The sequence below is a fragment of the Chiloscyllium plagiosum genome, chromosome 14, assembly GCF_004010195.1.
Source record: "Chiloscyllium plagiosum isolate BGI_BamShark_2017 chromosome 14, ASM401019v2, whole genome shotgun sequence".
In the NCBI taxonomy this organism is placed as follows: Eukaryota; Metazoa; Chordata; class Chondrichthyes; order Orectolobiformes; family Hemiscylliidae; genus Chiloscyllium; species Chiloscyllium plagiosum.
Genome location: NC_057723.1, coordinates 67307460 through 67327926, shown reverse-complemented (window position 1 = coordinate 67327926; position 20467 = coordinate 67307460). Strand labels below are relative to the sequence as shown.

At 40.2% G+C, this 20467-nt stretch overlaps 1 protein-coding gene across 1 annotated transcript in view; it reads right to left on the bottom strand.

Moving 5' to 3' along the window:
• LOC122556855 (E3 ubiquitin/ISG15 ligase TRIM25-like) overlaps positions 1-20467 on the bottom strand; it is a 54178-nt gene that overhangs the window by 10182 nt on the left and 23529 nt on the right. The window contains exons 2-4 of the mRNA XM_043704110.1: positions 3265-3360; positions 1375-1605; positions 959-981 (exon numbers count right to left, since the gene is read on the bottom strand). Of these exons, the coding sequence (XP_043560045.1) occupies positions 959-981; positions 1375-1605; positions 3265-3360 (350 nt within the window). The remainder of the gene's footprint in view (positions 1-958; positions 982-1374; positions 1606-3264; positions 3361-20467) is intronic.

The following is a 20467-nucleotide window of genomic DNA, read 5'->3' as shown; positions in this document are numbered from 1 at the left end:
GTTGCCCTACTATAGAAATGATATTATTAGACTATAATGAGTCCAGAAAAGATTTATTAGGATGTTACCTGGACTGGAAGGTTTGATTTATAAGGAGAGGTTGGATACCTTGGGACTTTTTTCCCTGACTATAGGAAATTAAGGGGTGACCTTTTAGAGATCTATACAATCATAAGAGGCATAGATAAGGTAGATAAACAACAGCTTTTCCCCATGGTAGGTGAGTCTAAAACTAAATGGTATAGGTTTAAGGTGAGAGGGGAGAGATAAGAAAGGGTTCGGGGGCAATTTTTTTTCACATACTGAGTGGTGAATGTCTGGAACAGACTACCAGACGTAGCAGTGGAGGTGAGTACAATTTTGTCATTTGAGAAACATTTTGGCAGGTACATGGATGGGATAGGTATGGAAGGATAATGACCAAATGCAGGCAATTAATGGTGAAAACTTGGCAGCATGGATGGGGTGAAGAGCCTTTTCCATGCTGTAAACGTCCAGGATTCTATGCTCATTTGAATACAAGTCTGGTTGTTTTAATGAGGATTAAGTATTTGAGGTGAGTTAAAAGCTTTGAATTGGCCTCAGTTAATAATTGAAAAATAATGCAGGCTATTATGGATATTTAGCACTTCATGTTATTTCATCTCATCTTTTCAAGTACTTGCACCAAGCCAGAGAGCTTTCCAATTCTTGCTACTCACTTCAAGTGTCGAAATGTGGCCTTCAGGCAGAATAGGTCACATGATCTCCTTTCATTCCTCCATTTCATCCAAAATTAAAGGCACAGTCCCCGTATAACAATCTTACAAACTTCATACATGTAACAAACATCATTCAATATTCCCACTATTTGAATGCAATGTATCTGGGGAGGTTTCCTGCCACAACATTAATTCAACTCTGCTCCCAGGAGCAGGGAAAAGTTCCTTGTTAGCAGCAGCTACTGCGAGGAACTTACCTGGAAAGGAGCTGCCTTGAGTTCTGCGAATAAAGAGAGAAAATCAAATCAGTCAACAGAAAAAGCAACCAGTGAAACTAAACAGTGAATTTGGAATTGAGGGAAAGAGCTCAGCGTGGAACAGTTGGTGTCACCAGTCCCAGGAACTGGTAATAATCACATATTTCCCTGCACTCATCCTGGAATTGAACAAACACTCCAAGAGGGTCAATGGGAGGGGAGCAGCACCAACACTCCTCAGGCAGGACTGCAGGGGGCAGCACCAACATCCCGAGGGCAATTAAAAAGTGGGGGGGAGGGGGGCAGCAAATGTATGCTGAGGCTGGACCCCACCAATAACCTTTGAACAATTCAGATTCACTCTACCTTCACAGAAACAGCCCATTCCACACAACTTGTTCATATTGAAGATGTACCTGAATAAAGGAGAGGGGGTCCCTCTGTAACAGACTCTGGGTTTTTCCATTTACTGATGCAACGAGCTCAATCATCTTGTTTAAAGCTCCAGAATGATTCCTAATCTGAGTTAGAGTGTAGAGTCCCTCCTCATCGATCACTCTCAGAGTGGATGCTTCATCTTCTTCCAGCTTTCTCCTCCACTCAGCAAAGTTCTTCAATATATTTTCTTTCAGCTTATTGAGTTGCATCTGAAACCCAAACCAACTCTCATTACAAACAACCGTTCCTCACAGCTGTAACTCCGAGCACACAGCACTTTCCAGGAACAAGACACTTTATTTCATCTCCACAAGAGATTATGGGGATGCCCAGTGGGAGGGAAAATAGATTTTCACCAGGGTTACCTTGCGATTAAAAGAAAAAGCACCGTATTTATACTGGGGATGGCACTGCCACCTGGTCCATTGTTATGGAGCAGACCAGATCCTCTCAAAATGTTTTAAGAAAGTAGCCTCGACCCTAACTTTTCCTTATTTAAAAGGCAGGTTTAATATGTTGTGTTCCAAATGTAACTTGATTGCTGAAACTACTTGACGTTAAGCAAAACACAATTTATTTCAACACTACAGTTAAAATTCAACCAAAGAAAGAGGTATTTAGAATAACTTAAATCTATTGAAAAATTTAAGAGAATAATAGATACAGTAACTATTACAAATTAACTGTTCCAATGCAGTAACAACCCATTAACACACCCTCTAGCAAATTCAGAAAAACAGATTTTCTCTCACATAAACTAGCAGCTAGGAAGAGAACCCCCCCCAGCTTTTGGCTGTAACTGAGGGAGGGAAAAATAGCTTCCACTTTCTTAAGCCGAGAACAGCAACTGCTAAAAGCTAACTAAAAACCTTTGATCTGTGAGAGCTACTCCTCACCCATTCAGGCTGCTTCTATTGTTCCAACTTGGGTTTTAAAAAACCTTAAGGTCTCACAAGCTGTTTACTCTTGTGGTTTTGGTGGACTGCTCACCACCTCTGCCTTCCAACCTCTCTTCAAAGAAATGAGGACGAAATAGCTTCTTAAAGCCACAGCATTATCATACCATCCACATGTGGAATGTTGGCTCCAGTTTTGGTGCCCACACCTGGTGAAGGAGATTGAGATTCTGGAGTGGACGGTTACACAGACTTTGATGGATTTTAGTTCAGGGGATCAGCTCCACGGGGTCAGGTGATTGTTAGAAAGACAGGCTGAGGGGGATATGGCAAAGGTGTTTAAAATGATGGAGGGATTATTGGACTCACTCATTGGGTAAGGTATTTGAGATGGATCAGGATGGTCAGACCAGAGGGCCTTAGAATTAAATACATACATACAGAGTTAGATTAGACACCGGGGTCCTTGATCTCTGGAACAGATTCCCTGAATATGTGGTGGGGATGGAGTCATTCTTGCCTATTAAAAGGAAGCTGCAGAGAAATTTCACCAGTGTTTGTCCTGAATTTAATCTCTTTTCTGTTTGTCCTTCCCAGGTCAGGACATGGTTCAGGGTGGATCAGTGGGGTTGGGTCTGATTGAAACCTGTCTGCAGGCTTACTCGGGCTAATGCGATTTTCTTCCCTTCCTTTCTATTTTCAGATTATCCAGGCTCTAGGACAAGTCTTCAACTGCCAGCCTCTGACTGTGTGTTTCAGTAAATCCAGCGTCTGAGAGATGGAATAGTATTCCTCAGGAAGTGCAGGGAGAGTTAAACAGATCCCCCTCTCATTAAACACATGGGAACTCAGTGTTATCAGTGACTCAGCACCCGTCAAAGGAACCCTTTTTTTTAAAAGTCTGTTTCTGAGGTGCACATTTAATCAGTGAGGAGGGAAATAACTTTGAAATCCAATTACACATTTCCCTACCTTTACATCATCTGCTGATCTGTCCAAGTTTCTCTGTTTTCTCGAATAAGTTTCCTGGTCTTCCTGAAGCTTCTCAATTTCTCTCCCTAATTCTTCCTGGAAAGACAATTAAAAAGTGCTCAAACTAATATCCTGCTTTATATCATGCTTTTAACACAGTAAAACATCCAAGGATTCTTTGCAGAAGCATAAACAATCAAAAATTGATACTGAGCCAAAGACGTAGACATTAGAATAATCAACAAAAAGCCTGTTTAGAGAAGTACTTTTAGAGGTGCATTCAAGATGGTCAAGAGGTGAAGAGTGTTTAGTGTGTGTGTTGCTGAACTGTAGGACTAGACTTGTTTGAAGGTTTTGGTCAGCAGTGGTAGGCAAAATAAGTCGGCGATGCACAGAAGGCCAGAATTGAAGAGCAGTGGTGTTTTCAATGGGTTGGAATATGGATGTTATAGAGATAGCAAGGGGTCAGGCCATGAAGAAATCTGAACATCTGTTCTGACCACAAAGCACGAGAATTTTACAACTGAGGCATTGCCAGACCAAGATCCATCTTAAGTCAGATAGCGCAGGAGAGATGCAAGTACAGGATTTGATCCAAACCAGGAAAAGGGCAGCAGAATTTTGGAGGATCTTTGGATTTATTTTCTGTGGGGAGAGACATTAAAGCATGGATGGCAATGGGGTCATGCAGGAGGGGAGTTTACCTACGGTCAGAATCACCCTGGTTTCAAAGCTTAATGGTACACAGGACCAGGCTCATCTAAACATATTGGGAGGAGGAACCTGGGAAGGTGCAAAGCCTATGGGATTGATGGGAAGGGCTATCAGGAAGGAAACCAGGATGTGAAGGGAGTCACTGATACACAGAAGCAAAGGCTGGAAGCTACTGCATGAAGTGTACTTGCTGCCACCTCCATTGTGCTGGAAGTGAAAGAAAATGGCTATAACCATATCTGGAGTAGATATGGTCAGTATCTTGGACTATGAGGGAAGGAAGGCCCATTACAGGGCAACAACATTACAGAGACATATGAAGTGCACAGGACACAGGCTCTATAATCCCTCATGACCTTAGTGCATTGGCTCCTTGAGTGCTGTGCAGCTTCCTGCCTTGTTGAGCACTTAATTCAAGACCAACACATTTGCACAGAGGCGAGGGAAGAAAAGCAATGTTTCACTAAGGAGGGGGCAATGGTGTCAGCAGAACTCATCGCCAAATATATGCCATATACAGCTTGCTTCCACATACAGCAGACTCTCAACTCAGACATCATTCCATGGTACATCCTGCATGGGTATGATGTTAGGCATCATGATGGCACAGTTGCATCTGGGGCTACACGGAGACCCAAAAAACCAGATTTAGTGCAGAACCATTGACATTTAGGGAAATGTGGGAGTCAATAGACAGTGCAATGGCAGACAAGACACCAGGTTAGTAATCCAGCATCCCAGGTTAATGTTCAGAGGGCATGGAATTGAAAACCACCAGGGCAGAAGAGAATTTGATAATAAAGTATAAATAAATTAGTTTAACAATGACCATGTAACCACAGTCCATTGTCCTAAAAATCCATCAGGTGCCCTTTAAGGAAATCTACTGTCCTTACCTAGTTTGGCCAATATGAGACTTCAATTCCCACAGCAATGTGCTTGACTATTAACTGCCCTTCAGGCAATTAGTGATGGGCAATTAATGCTGGCCTAGTTAGTGATGCCCACAATCCCATGAACAATTTGTTTAAAAACTTGGTGAGGTAAAAGGGGCTGCAACATCTGGTATTTTGAGCCAGATGATGACCTCAGACAAGGCTGCCAGGGACTGATGACAAAGTCTCCCTTGCCAGCTCTCTGGAAAGGGGACAGCCTTCCTTTGGAGATCCCTGTCAGAGAATCATGATGCCATTTCTCCTTCTCCAACATCTTCAGAATGATTGTCTGATAATGAGCTGGGTTGGAATGCCAGTACTCATTTGGATGCACAACAACCTCTTAAAGAATTGTGGGTATCCAGTGAGTTCCTCCTGGAATGGCAGGTGGTGGAATAGGACTGGAATCCAGAAAGAGGCCCACCATGGGTTGAGTTAGGTACATAATGAGCTGAGTTTGGTGAGATACAGTGGAGAGAAACTCACCATGAAACCTAACAAATCTGACAGTTAGCCAAAAAAACATACATTTCAGACCATTTTACTGCAGATTCTCAAGAAACAGCAATTGGTGATAGTTGCAAGGTACTTTTGTTAAGACTAGCTTTCAACCCCTGGTTTATTATTGAATTGAACTTAAATTTCACCAACTGATATAGTGGGATTTGAACATATGCATATTAACTTGAGTCACTAGATTAGAAATCCAATGACATTACTATTACTCCAATATATCCTTTTATGCTCAAAGTACTCATATCTCTCCCAAAAAAAAGACCAAAATGGTATCCAGTACTCCAAGAGTGGCCTCACCAATGCCCTGTACCACCGTATTAAGAGTTCTGTCTCATGTAACTTCCCAATTACCTGCGTCATCTGTTAACCTATTGGATTCATGGATAAATGTGTATATATCTTTATCACAGCATTCTGCAATCCTTCTGCATATACATAATATTTTGATTTCCTATTTGTCCCACTGAAGTGGACAGCTTAGTAATTTCCCTTATTATATTTCATCTGCCACTTTTCAGCTCATTCATTCAACCTATCTACATCACTTTGCAGAATCCTCCTGTCATCCTCAACTTGGTTTGCAACTTAACTTTGCATTGATCATTTATCCATTCCACCACCGAACATATCTACTATGACCTCGTATCTTGGGTACTAATCTTCTACATGGCAATTATCAAATATCTTTTGAAAATCCAAATACACTAATCTAAGGATTCCCCCTTATCTATCCCATTGGTCACATTATCAAATAACTCTAATTTGTCAAATACTGTTTTTCTTTTACAAGATCCTATTGGCTCTGCCTGATTATATTAAGATCTTTTACATTTCCTGCTACCACTTCCTTAATAATACGTCCTACCATTTTCCCAACAACTGGTCTTTGTCTTCTACCTTTCCTAAAGACAGATGTTTAATTTGTGACTTTCCAATTCACTGGAATCTTTCCAGACTCCAGGAAATCTTGGAAGATTACAATCAAAGCATCTGCTATCACATCAATCACTTCATTTAAGACACAGGGATGCAGATCAACAATCAGACGCAGAGGACTTGTCAGCTTTAGTTACTTTTTGTCGAGGGTAAGTGATTGTCTGGATTTTTTTTATATCTTCCACTCTGAAAATAGATACATAATACTTGTCCAAAGTCTTTATCATTTCTGTGTTTCCCATATTCTGGCCTACTAATAATCGTGACAGCATTGCATGTCTTTTCTTGCAATTTGATACACTGACATTCAGGCAATAAGCACAAACCCCCATTTCTGTTGTTTATAATTCTAATTCTCCACTTTGCTCCTATGATGGCCTTTCTGTCTATGACCTAGTACCATGTTCAAAAGAAGCTCAAATTAGGCTTGAGGAACAGCAATGTATCTTAATGATTAGGCACTTAACAGCTTTCTGGATTCAATATTGAGTTCAAAAACCCCATGAGAGATCATAACTTCAGTCACCATCTAGTTTTTAGATTACTTACAGTGTGGAAACAGGCCCTTCGGCCCAACAAGTCCACACTGACCCTCCGAAGAGCAACCCATCCAGACGCATTCTGCCAATTTACCCCTTCACCTAACACTATGGGCAATTTAGCATGGCCAATTCACCTGACCTGCGCATTTTTGGACTGTGGGAGGAAACTGGAGCACCCAGAGGAAACCCACGCAGACACGGGAGAATGTGCAAACTCTACACAGATAGTTGCCCGAGGCGGGAATTGAATCCGGGTCTCTGGCGCTGTGAGGCAGCAGTGCTAACCACCGTGCCGCCGTGCCGCCAACCAGTTCTAAAGACCAAAAGAACTGCGGATGCTGTAAATCAGAAACAAAAACAGAAGTTGCTGGAAAAGCTCAGCAGGTCTGGCAGCATCTTTGCAGAGAAATCAAAGTTTACATTTCAGGTCACAGACATAGGTGACAAAGGTTCTAATAAATACAGCCACCCCAGGAAGAGCATTAACTTTAAACAGATGGCAGAAGTTGGCTATTAATTGGGGGTTCGAGAAATTCTTGAAAAGCCCAATTCTTCAGGTTGTTATAGCAGCTGTTGAATGGTGATTGGGACCTCAGGCACAGTTAGTCAGTCTATCAGGGCAGAACCATTCCTAAAGTTGTTCTTTTGAACTATATTTTCTGACAGATGGTTCTGAGCTGCTGCTGAGACAGCATGAAGATCTGAAAGTTCCCTGCCTAATCGGCTACACCAGCTTCCGGAAGCTGAAAGAGTAGAAAGGTGAGTTATAAACATTGCTGCCTTTGTCTGTGGATTCAGAAGGTGACCCTGATCAATGTTTCAGAAAAAGGAGCAAACGAGTCGACCTTAATGCATGTGAAACAATGCATCATGAAAGCCATTTAAGTCATCTGGCCAGTTTTGTTATTTCCTTTTATTAATCCTCTGTGTTTGTTTCTCTGTGTTTGTGCGAACGGGGGGTTGAAAATAAATGTTTAAAGCGTAGAAATTAATCAGCCCGACTTTGTTGTTTGATTTTCTCTCTGCTAAAGTTATTGTGTATCTAATAAATAGTGAAGTCTTTTGTTTAAGAAACCCCAAACTGGTGGCTGGAAATTAATTATTTGAAAGTCAGGGAATAGTTACTCTACAGCCTAGTTAGGAACCATTGGAGTGACCATTTGGGGTCTTTAACAGTTTAATTTTACAGTGTTGTGGATACAGAGGTAAAAAGGCTGATTTGATTTGGCTGTCCATATTGATGTCATTTCAATTTCTTTGTTGGTCAGACTTTGGTTTCTTTTGTGACCTCTTCTTGTTAGCTCCATGTTCAGATGGTTTTATTCATGGCTCACTTGGAATACTTACAGAGCCTGCTGAGGATAATATTAACATTTAAGAAACATCATACTGTGGTTTCATTTTGCCATGATGCTACAAAGGAGAGAGCAAGACCATGCAACATTGCATTATTTCATATAACGATAATCACTGAGATTCACTTCCAAATCTCGCTCATACTCAATTCCTTATACTGTAATTACAAATATTTGTTTCTTCGATCCCTGTTTAACTGTGGCAGAGAGTTACTGAAAACATTTATAAGAGACTGCCAACATATATCTAACACAAAAAAAAATTCATTAAACAAGATAAGCACAAATTAAACAAGAAGTTGGAAAGATTCAATGAAATCAGAACAGGATTCAAGTTCACACCGTTATATCAGCAATATCTTTACAGTCAAACCTCAGCGAAGGGGTTACCATTATCTTAATGCTGAAGCTCGTTGTTTTATTCAGGGAGCTACAATTGCAATCTCCTTTTGGCAAATTTCAGTGTTGCCATTTGAGCTCTCTCCTTCAGGAAGCATCTCTCCTGAGTCACCTAAAATAAACTGTTAACTAAACCCATCATGTTTTAACTTCAAAGAAATACAAGATTTCCCTAAAGTCAGTGACCAGCAATATTTCTTCCACTTTCTGGCACCCAGAGATATAGATTGATTGACTTTCCAGATTGCTCTGTTTATCTTGGCATGTCACTGGAGCCCTGTTTCTATGCAACAACAGTGTTTTTCTCTATTTTGTTGTGCACTGAACTATTCACCTCGATGGTTTAAAATCTCATTAAATTGGATGTAAGCATACATCCAGACCCATCTCAGACTCCTGTAATAAAACTGCACTATCACCAACTGGCACCATTAGCCAGTTTAAACTGTATTGCATATTTCAATGTTGTGAAAACTGGCGTGATAGTCAATACAACTTTCAAGCTTTCAAAGGCACTTGGCTACAACTTTGACATTCAATTTTTTTGACTTTCTTGAACAAACTTGTTAAGGAGTGTTGAATTTTGGAATGAACGTCTGAAGGTATCTGCTCATGCCTATATATCCAAATCATTGTCCTGTTTTGTCTTAGGACTTGAAAGTCCAAGATAGCACCTGTTTTTACTTCTCTAGGTTCTATTCAGTCTTGCTGAAAATGTGTTGCTGGAAAAGCGCAGCAGGTCAGGCAGCATCCAGGGAACAGGAGAATCGACGTTTTGGGCATAAGCCCTTCTTCAGGAAGAAGGGCTTATGAACAAGGGCTTATTCCCGAAACGTCGATTCTCCTGTTCCCTGGATGCTGCCTGACCTGCTGCGCTTTTCCAGCAACACATTTTCAGCTCTGATCTCCAGCATCTGCAGACCTCACTTTCTCCTCTATTCAGTCTTGTCACACTTCGTGACATCAAAAGTTGTTTTCGTCTTGACAAATTCATGCTTGGCTATATTTATAACCAAATTGCCTCTTTGTAACCTACCAAACAATCCAAATGTTGTAAATGTTCCTCCTAGGTGTACCTCAACATCAACAAATCATTAATATATTATATATATATATATATATATAAAACACAGTTGTAATGCTGAAAGGAGAAACATTTTTGTTGTAGCTTTCTTTCTTGTACACAGCAGGACAATTCACAAAAATACCAACTCAAGGGAAATCCAACTTTTATATTACATGGAAGAAGAGTGCTGATTGGTTAGCAAGTTGGCTGTGAATGCACTAATTAATGATGATGAACATTAACTACTGGACTTTAAATTTTAAACTAGGCAAGTCGACTCTGTTGGTCAGGGGATTGGGCTGAGAAATGAACCAGTAAATGGCTGTCACATATCTTGTTGAGTTGAAACAGGCCACAGTACACATTCTTTCTGTCTGCAAAGAATAAGTCTATGTATTAATGTATAGTTTACAGTACACACAAGTGCAACATAGTTGTACAGTCCTTTAATCACCATATTTATTAACCATTGAAAGGTTACTGCTGACATTTTTATTCCAATTGGCATTACTTTATATTGATGAAGTTTCCAAAATCTAATATTTTATTGGCTGCATCAGTAAATGGAATTTGCTAATGCCCCATTAACAAGTCCATTTTTGTAAAGAATTATAATTGTAATGCTCTTAATAATCCTCCCAATCATGGGATCAGCTATGAATCAGCTTTTGTAACTATGTTGACTTTGTGATAATCTATTCACTAACATTGTGACCCATCTGGTTTCAATATTATCACAATAAGTGAGCTCCAGCTGTTGTGACCCAGCTTACTAATATCATTGTCCATCATGAACTTGATCTCTTCCATCATTTCAGCTAACATCTCTGGAGTGAGTCTGTAAGGATGTTGCTTTATTGGTGAAACATCCCCTATATTAACATCATATATGGCTAAAGACAGTTTTCCTCACAGCGCTTTATGATTTCATAATAATTTTTGTAAGTCACACCGATAGTTGTCTTGGAGATAGCATAACATTTCATCTAACCTTTTAAGAATATCCATATTATACAATCTGATTACTGGAGGGTCAATTTAGAATTTTTAATTTCTAATTCATTAGTCATTCATCCAGATATTTTAACTTCACTCCAGAATTATTTCTTTGGAAATAAATTTCATTCCTGACTAATCTTCCTGTTAAAATATCACCGTAAATTATTAACATTGATCTTTCCTCCTGGCAGCAGTACTTACTACATAATTCACACAGTTCTTTTTGATTTGATAAGATTCAGTAGTCATAGAGTCATAGAGATGTACAGCATGGAAACAGACCCTTCGGTCCAACCTGTCCATGCCGACCAGATACCCCAACCCAATCTAGTCCCACCTGCCAGCACCCGGCCCATATCCCTCCAAACCCTTCCTATTCATATACCCATCCAAACGCCTCTTAAATGTTGCGATTGTACCAGCCTCCTCTTATCATTTTAGATGGAGGTTCCATGCAATCTATTAACTCTCTGCCGAATGGTTCTTTGGAAGTCAGTCTCAGAATTAAGATGACAGGTTTAATTCTTAAGAAGAGTCATACTGAGCCTCAAGAATTAACTTTGTTTCTCTCTCCTAATATTATCAGTTGTACTGAGTTTCCCCAACATTCTCTATGTTTGTTTCAGATTTACAGCTTCCAATGTATTTTGCAATTTCAGGTTTCCTTCTTTTAATTGTGAATTATGATTAATCATTTTAACCATATCACCGTTACAAGATACTGATTTTATTTGTCCTTCAATTTGTCCACTGCCTACCTGAGTTTAGCCTTAGTCAACAGTTTCAAGTGATCCTTGGTTATATATTATACTCTCCTGGAAAAATCTGAACAAATCAAAGCCATTTTAAATTTCCAAATTGTGTAACATACTTCACTGCAACTCCTGTTTCTATGTCCAGCACCTCAATGTAATTGTTTCTTTAAAGTTTCACAGATTCCTCTTACATTCAACAAATTTTAATCCTGCAAGATGCCCACTTTATTATCATTGCAGCTGATGTTAACACTGGAAAAGATGCCAAAAGAAACCAGCCCTGTCAGATCTTAACATTTTTTTAAATGATGGAGGTCAGGAACTGAACACATTCACAAGAGGCTGCCAATGTACTTATAACACAAAGAATAAACTGTATGTTAAGAAGGAAAACACGAGCTACAGCATGTTAGACAAAATGAAAGTTTGCAAGGATTCCATTACAGAAATCTGAAAAAGATTGAAATTCATAGTATTCCTATCATCCCTGACTCAGTGTGCTAGAGTTACAGTTTCCTGTAAGAAAATTTCTCTGCAATCCATCTCGGCCTCCTCTAGAGGTCCCCAGCATCACAGATGCCAGGTTTGAGCCAATTCCATTCACTCCTCACAATATCAAGAAATGGCTGGAGATACAGGATACTGTAAAGAAAATGAGCCTGACAACATTTCAATAATAATACTGTTCACTTGTACTTCAGAATTTTCTGCACCCCTAGTCAGACAGTTTCAGTCCAGCTACAATACTGGCATCTACTGACAATGGGGAAAAATTTCCAGATGGGTCTTGTACACAAGATGCAGGATAAATCCAAACTGGCCAATTACTGCTCCATCAATATATGTCCTGATCATCAGTGACCATCATAACCATCTTCAGCTGCTTCATCCATGACTTCCCATCCATTATAAGGTCACAAGTGGAGACTTTTGCTGATGACTGCGCAATGTTCAGCACCAATCGGGACTTCCCAGATACTGAAGTCGTCCAAGTCCAAATGCAGCAAAACTGGGACAACATCCAGGATGGGTTGACAAGTGGCAAGGGATATTCACAGCATATAAGTGCCAGGCAATGACTATCTCCAACAAGAAAGATCTATCTCGATATACCTAGATCTTCCTATGTAGAAACACATGGACAGTAGATACATGGGAACACTACCGCCTGCAAACTCCCTTTCAAGCCACTCACCACCCTATCTTGGAAATATTTTGTCATGCATTCAGTGTCACTGGGTGAAAATCCTTGAATTTCCTTTCTAACAGCCTGCACCAAATGAACTACAACGCATCAATAAGGCAGCACATCAACACCTTCTCAGGGGCAATTAGGGATGAGAGATTAATGCTGACCTATCAACCAAAACTTGATTCCATGAATGAATTTTAAGAAAAGGTGTTCCCTAAGTGCAGTGTCCAGCAGTCTTTTCTCCACTCATTGGCACCCATACACACAAGTGACTGACTGCTGGATTGTTCTGCCTTTCCCTGTATATTCACTGGACATTAGGTCAGAAACAGCAGCTTCACTTCCCTTTACCTCTTTTTATGTACTGAACTGTTCCCCTCAATTCCTTAAAACCAAATTAAAATTACATATAAACAAATTTCCAGATACTTCTGCACCAAGCCCAAACAACTCTACAAATATGAAACATAAAATGACTCTCCACTCTTATCACAGAAAATATGAAATACAATTTAAAGTTATATATAGCAACAGTCCAGGATGCTCCCCCTGTAGCATCAGAATTTCCCTGGTTCCACTGGTTATTCCAACACCCTCATTGAGGCCAATATTTTTGAATTAGCAAGATAAGCAGGTGGCACAGTGGCTCAGTGGCACAGTGGCACAGTGGCTCAGTGGTTAGCACTGCTGCCTCACAGCCCCAGGGACCTGCATTTGAGTCCAGCCTCAAACAACTGTCTGTGTGGATTTTGCACATTCTCTCTGTGTCTGTGTGGGTGCTCTGGTATCCTCCCACAGTCCAAAGATGTGCAGATTAGGTGGACTGCCCATAGTGTCCAGGGATGTGTGGGATGGGAAATGTAGGGTTTGAGGGATGGGGTGAGGCTGGGTGGGAGGGTTGGTGCGGACTTGATGGGCTGGATATCCCACTCCCACACTGTAAGGATTCTACATTTCTAATTCCCCAAAATAACATCAATTCCTTCCATAGGGATTTGTTACATGACTTCAACTACAACTTCTTCATTTACTAAGTCACTCTTTAATCTAACTCCGTATATTGGGAACAATTTGTAACCTCCCTATATAACTCCAATTAATATGTTTCTTCCTCCAGTGTCTCTGGAAAGCAATCTGTATCATCAGCTAACATTAGCAATAGGTTTGCTCCAATGTTTCTCAATATCTTTATCAGATTAGCTCCTTGATTGGGTGGATAAGGAAATATCTTCCCCTTTGAAATAAAGCAACCAGAACCTTGAGAAGTCTGATTTTCTTTGTCAATTTCCAGCAAGAATTGTTTTGACTGTCCCACATCATCTTCCCCTCCCTAATTCATTCTGAGGGAAGATGCTCCCCTTTGCCACTGCCAATTTCTTAATATTTACTGCCTTTCTTGTTGCACTATGAGAATTCCTTGGGTATTGCTACTCTGAAAACTAGCTTCTCATTTAATCTCTAGCAAATAGCTTTTGTTTGCCTAGTCTTATTACAATGGAAGTGTGTTTTTTCCTTTTTGTAACTTTTAGGTTCTAGTCTTTCTCTATTAGTTTGGCATCCTTCTATTTGCTCTCTAGAACTTTTCCTCCAATTTTCTTGTTGATTCCCACGTGGTTAGGGTTTATAAGAATGAAGCTCCTCGGATGCTGCCTGAATTGCTGTGCTCTTCCAGCACCACTGATCCAGAATTTATAAGAATGAGAGGTGATCTTATCGATGGGGTAGATGGAGAAAGGCTTTATCCTCTTGTGGGGCAATCTGGGATCAGAGGGCATAACCACAGAGTAAGGGGCCACCTTGTAAGGACAGAGATGAGGGGGAATATCTTTTCTGAGAGGATAGCAAGCTGAATGGCCTATATCTTCTCCTACATCTTCCCTTCTGATGCATTAGTTTCCAACTTGCAATTCTGTTTGAAAGATCATAGGTAACTCTCGGAACTGTCCCTTGTCAATCTTTCAATACTTGACACTCATCTGAATAAGTCTTCAGGGTTACTGGAATATTATTTCAGAATTCTTCCATACTCATGTTTCCCTCATATTCTCAATTTCCCTTCTTTAACTTCAGTGATCAAAACCACTCATCCCATAACATTTCCATTTTTTCTGCCAAATGTCTAATCAGATTTCTTTCTTATAGTCCTAAATTTTAACTCATAAGATTCAGGCACAAGTTTGTTCATTTTCAGTGTTGCTTTTTTTAACAGTTTCATAGTTTGCAGATTGTTCTCCTGACAAATTAGTGCACACTATGATAGCTATACTTACCAAGACAATCTGTGATATTGAAGTCCAAACATCTTTGGGCCACTTCATCTTCACATCTATCCTTTCAAATAAGATACCTTTCCACTCCATCGACAGTAAACATAAGCATCCAATGCATATTTATAGTTTTAAAAATTCCTTACAGGGATCAGAATAATCCTCTGAGCTACGATTTCTTGCCTCCACAAGCTTTTCTCTAGCTAAGTCATGTTGTCGTAGTTCACTGTCCCTGAATGTTGTCTTCACATTGCATTTCCCTTTCCTTTACTCCTTCATTTCTCTTTGTTTCTCCCCCAACAGTTAAAATCAAGACCTCTTATATTCAGATTCTTTCCATTTTAATACTTCCCATTTTTTCTCCCCTCATTTCTTTTGTCTTTCTTTTCATTTTGTTCAAGTCTTTTCATTTCTCTTTCTCTTCTAATTAAAGATTTTTTGTAATGGTGTCTGGTGTTGGCACATCAATTTCAGGTTTCTCTCCTTTTAGAATAGGATATCCTTTATTGTCACAGAGACTCCATTGTAGAAGGACTGTGAAAAGATTTTACAATGTCTGCCTCTTTCGGCACCATCTTAGGTATAAGTACAAATGTTGGATACAAAATAGGAATTTAAAAATAGTTGCATTACTTTACAGAGTTTAAAAAACATGTTATAAATAAGACATTGTTAAAGGCTTGTCATAATTCTAAACATTAGGTAATCACCTCATGAATTCTATCCTTACAAGATCCTGCCTGCATTTTTAACTTTCAGTTTATCTACTAACTCTTGCAGTATAGCTTCAGTCAAATATTTCAAATCTTGTTTGTTTTATTTTCTATTCCCAGAAAAGAATAAGCAAACATCTAGACCACTCTGAAATTCCAATCTAAGAACCACAAATACTTTTTTTCCTTAAAGATTCACAGACCACACAAATTCATCAAATTTCTATCCCAGAATGATATCCCAGTTCATTCAGTTATGATTCCAGCTGGTGGCAGTACTGGACTAGTCAAATTCCGAGTGAAACCTGAGAGACTGCCGATGTACTTTATCAAAAGAACGTAGGTTCATTACGCATAAGAAAAAACACAAAGCGACATGACACAATTTGGACAGACCTTATCAAAAAGAGCAAAAAAACAAGACTCTACACTCCTTCCCAGCAATATCCTTCATAGTCAACACTCATGAAGCATCATTCTCATATTACTTAGAAAGTCTCAAGCTGCTTCTTATAGTAACACACCCTCCATTTCCTCACTATCAAGCACCCAGACATGCTGTGATGTTTTGTCCTGTTATCTGGAGGTAGTGGAGGCCCTGTCATCCCATCTTCTGGTGATAGTGAACCATTCTTTCATCATGCTTTTCTGTGGATGGTGTCATATACCAGCAGTCCCACGTAATAAAACATTGAGGTATTCTAGGATTCCCAGTTCTTACTTCCTTGAGGAGTCAGCGTTTAAAGTATATATTGGGTGTGTTGAACTGCAGCCCACTATTAATTAACCCAAGTGGTTGTTAATTAAATCTTGCTTGCCATTCAACCCATACTTTGGCCACTCAGTGCAGAGGGTGCAGACCCATCAGAGAAAATCCTCATGGTTCTACTCTTGAACAGAGTTGGTTCTCAGGTGGCCATTAACAGGTTCATGCAGCCTGACAGCCTGCCCCACTTTCATTATTAAGTCTATGCCCCATATCAGTGTCCTTCAGGAAGGACCATGTGGCATCCCCTGGTATGTTCATGGCCTTCAGCAGGTTTTTTTTAAAATTATTCCCTTATGGGATGCAGGTGTCTCTGCCTAGGCCAGCATTTATTGCCAATCTCTAATTGCCCATTGGGCAACACAAGTGTTGAACAACTACAGCAGCCTCCAAATTTACATTTTGATTTGAATTTGTAAGTTTTATTTGAGATTTTCTTTAGTTACAGTGCATATTTAAAGACCATTGATTTGGCGTCACTTGTTTTAAAGTTTCTTTTAAAGAGTGAGGATCTAAAATCTGGATTTAGACTGTTGTCAGGAGCAACCATTTAATACATACCCTTTCTAACAACAAAATGGTTTCTTAATGCAAGTAACATAAAGTAACATAACAAAATGGCTTCTAGGCTGCAAAATTGACGACCGTGTTGGAAATAGCTTTTTACCCTGCTAAAAGCTATTCCTGAACTAACTGAATCAAAGATTAATAGACTATGCTTCCTTCACAGTATGGAATTAAATCAGCTAGATAGGCCATTACTAACCATCCTTGCTGACTCTGTAGACGTCGGTGCAGAGAGATAAAATGTGCAAAATAAAGTTGGTTCCCAGGAAATATCATTGGGTTAACCTGCTGTCCATAATGTCGTTTTATTACCTTTTATTGGATTCGCTCTGTGATTAAGGCTGTACTATTTCATGAGAACCATATAAAAATTGTCTTTGTTATAAGCTATTTGCACAATTTCTCAAAGGAACAGAAGCTTTTAACCTCTGTCTTGCTGGACAACCTGTGCCCGGCGATATTGATTAAAGTGTGAAATCTTGGTAAAAATGTATGAGAAGTTTCCGGAGAAGTCTGAAAGTCTGCGGAAACTTTCTGGCCCCTTAAACAAGATATTGGGTGATGAGCAGTAGCTATTAGGTGGCCCTAGAATTATTAAATTAGTTAAATCAGCCCAGCAATTGATTTGGCAATGAAACATGGGCTCTAAAATGAAAGAATTAATTACACTGTTGTGGCTATCTGTGATGAAAGCCACAAATTGATTAAAGTGTGAAATCTTGCAGAACTAGACTGAATTACTTGTGTTCTTTTGACCAATCGCGGAACCGAGAGATCCCTCCCATGGGTCAAGATCTTCAAGAGTAGTTTACACCATTCCATAGCTGGTCTTCGACTTTAGTGGTAATATGTCTATGTCTAGACCAAAAGGTATGACTTCAAGTTTTACTTCAGGATGTAATGACCATGGAGGATATCATAATCAGTACAAGAATGTTGATTAATATATTTGTATTTTTGAAGCTTACAGCATCAATTGTATTTCATGCAGAACTGAGTTCAAGGATATCATGGCCTGGTTGGCTGACATTTTGTGGTATTTCAGATCTACAAAGGCAAGGGAGCAAGGAACCTTCATTCAATACCTCATCTTCCTCATTGGCAATGACAATCAATCATAGAAAATGTGTTGCTATATCCACACACACAAAGGATAGTAGATGATGTCTGGGGCTCCTATAAGCTCCTTTGTTCTTTCATTACAAGGCTACATTGTCAGTTTTTGGAGCAATGTAAATTTGGTCAGTTGTCTATTATGCTTGATAAGAGGTGCTGTCGAACTAGAAGCTAATCCAGTGGGAGTAAATAACCTCCAAGCTCCTGTGGTGTTGATGTCATAAGCCATCCTCACTAACCCCACAGCCATGCAGAATCACATGAAACCCATGCTGGTTGGGGATTTGGCCAGCTATGAGACTAACTTATGTGACAGCATAACCTAGAGTTTCACCAGGGAAGGATAAAGTGTCCCATTCATATGACCGCACACTTTCATTTACTGTTTTCAGGGGCTTCCTGAAAGGGAAAGGGATCATGGGACAGCTGAATCTTGTATTTCTACTTGATAACAGTCTAAACAATGCCTCAGTATGTCCCGTGCCATCGTCAGATGTACACCAGTTGCTGGGTGAGGACCTGCCCCTGTAGGGACTAGGTGCAATTCCATCCTGGTAGCCCGAAGCTTTTGTGTTAAATGCCAGTGGATTGTTTAAGAGACCACCTGAGGATATCATCTCGTAAGCATACCCATGGCGTTACTGATGGTCACTTCACAGAAGCTCACCAAATTCTTCTCTTTTCCCCATCAAATGGGGGGTCAGGCAGTTGGGGGATTAGGATGTGAGGCCATTACTAATTTCCTGCAGGTCCAGAGTGCAAAATTACAACCAAATAGTAATTGGACTGCCCCCTCACCAACCAGCAATTTTCATTAAAAAGGATCCCGCTCTCTTGTTGTACAGGACATCGAAAGCCATAACAGTCAGATAATGCAGGTCTGTGCTAGCAATCCGTGAATGGTCATGACTTTTAAATCCTGAACCGCCCATACGTGCCATGCTCTTTCAATATCCCTCAATGCATGATTGACGGCTGGTGGGCAACAAGGAATACCCTCTCAAATCTGGCTGATGACACCCCTCTGAAATCATCGGGGTGGTGACAAGGAGAGTTTCATCATTGTACCACAAAGGCCATTGTAGTGCAGACCATAGGTCTCCTGAATATAAGGTGCTGATGCCTGGACCAGTCAGGTTGCACATCCAAGTGTGTCCTGCTATAAGATGATATATATGTCCTGCATAATCCTAGTTATCAAAGTGGGAGTGTCTTACAGAGGAGGAGATGCAGCAGAGAGAAGAAATCTCCAAGAAGGAAGTCGAGGGTGAGGATCCTGAGATGGTGCAGGATAACCATCAAAATGATGAAGAAAACAAGGCGATGGTCTGCTGAGCCAGAAAAGCCTTAGAGGCTGTTCGAGTTGCTCGTTTCTTGAGGTATTTTTGGTGTTGGAGGTGATTTCCTCAAATTCCAGGAGCAGCAGTTACTGTTTTATATACAGTAGCGCCTCAACATACGAACAACCCCGTTCACGAACAAATCAGTTTACAAACAGGATTGTACGTAAAATTTTGCTTCAACGTACGTACGAAATTCAAGGTACGAACGCAAAAAGCCCGTGTGCGACCACGTGGTTTCATTGCTCTGCTTTGCTCCGCGCTTGTTGAACGCAAAGGCTCTCGGGCCCCGCGTGGTCTCATTCAGTTCGTCTTTGGCGCGTGCGCTGTGAACAGCCATCCAGGCGTTCTTACGCTATCCGAACAATGGGAAAAATTGATTCAGTTCACGAATTAAGTTCGGAACGGATTAAGTTCGTAAGTCGAGGCACTACTGTACTGTTACATTGGTTTGGAACTTCGAAGGGAAAAATATCAAAACAACAGCACTTTAAAAAGGAGGAAGACAGACAAAGGCAGTGAACACATGGTCAAAGAAATCTGTACTGCTATCTGACACAGCAGTGTATCTGCACAGTTACTGCCTTTCCTGTTTAAGTTCAAGTATCTCTGGCCAATGGGGTGTGTTTAGGAAACATTAGCAAACAGCGAAATTCATAGCTGACCTCGGAGGAATCTGTGTGGGAGAGCTCACAGCACAGGAACAGATAAGTGCACAGCTTTTAAGTCTAGCCTTGCCATAAATCTACAGTAGCCAGTAGAGTGGGTTCTTCCTTGATTATATGTTTTATTGAGATCTGTCTCTTGATTAACTTTTTGAAAAATATAAGCCATAAGTATTAAATTATCCTGAAGCAGTTTTTTTAGAGCAATAAGAAGTGCTATTTTCTGGATCTATAGATTGCGACAGAGCAAATATGGCCTTTAATAACCTAGTTAATAAGTAAGAAGAGCGGGAGTGACGACCAGGGGACTGCCGGTAATATATCTGGGCAGTGGCTGAACCCGAGACACTACACGTGTTG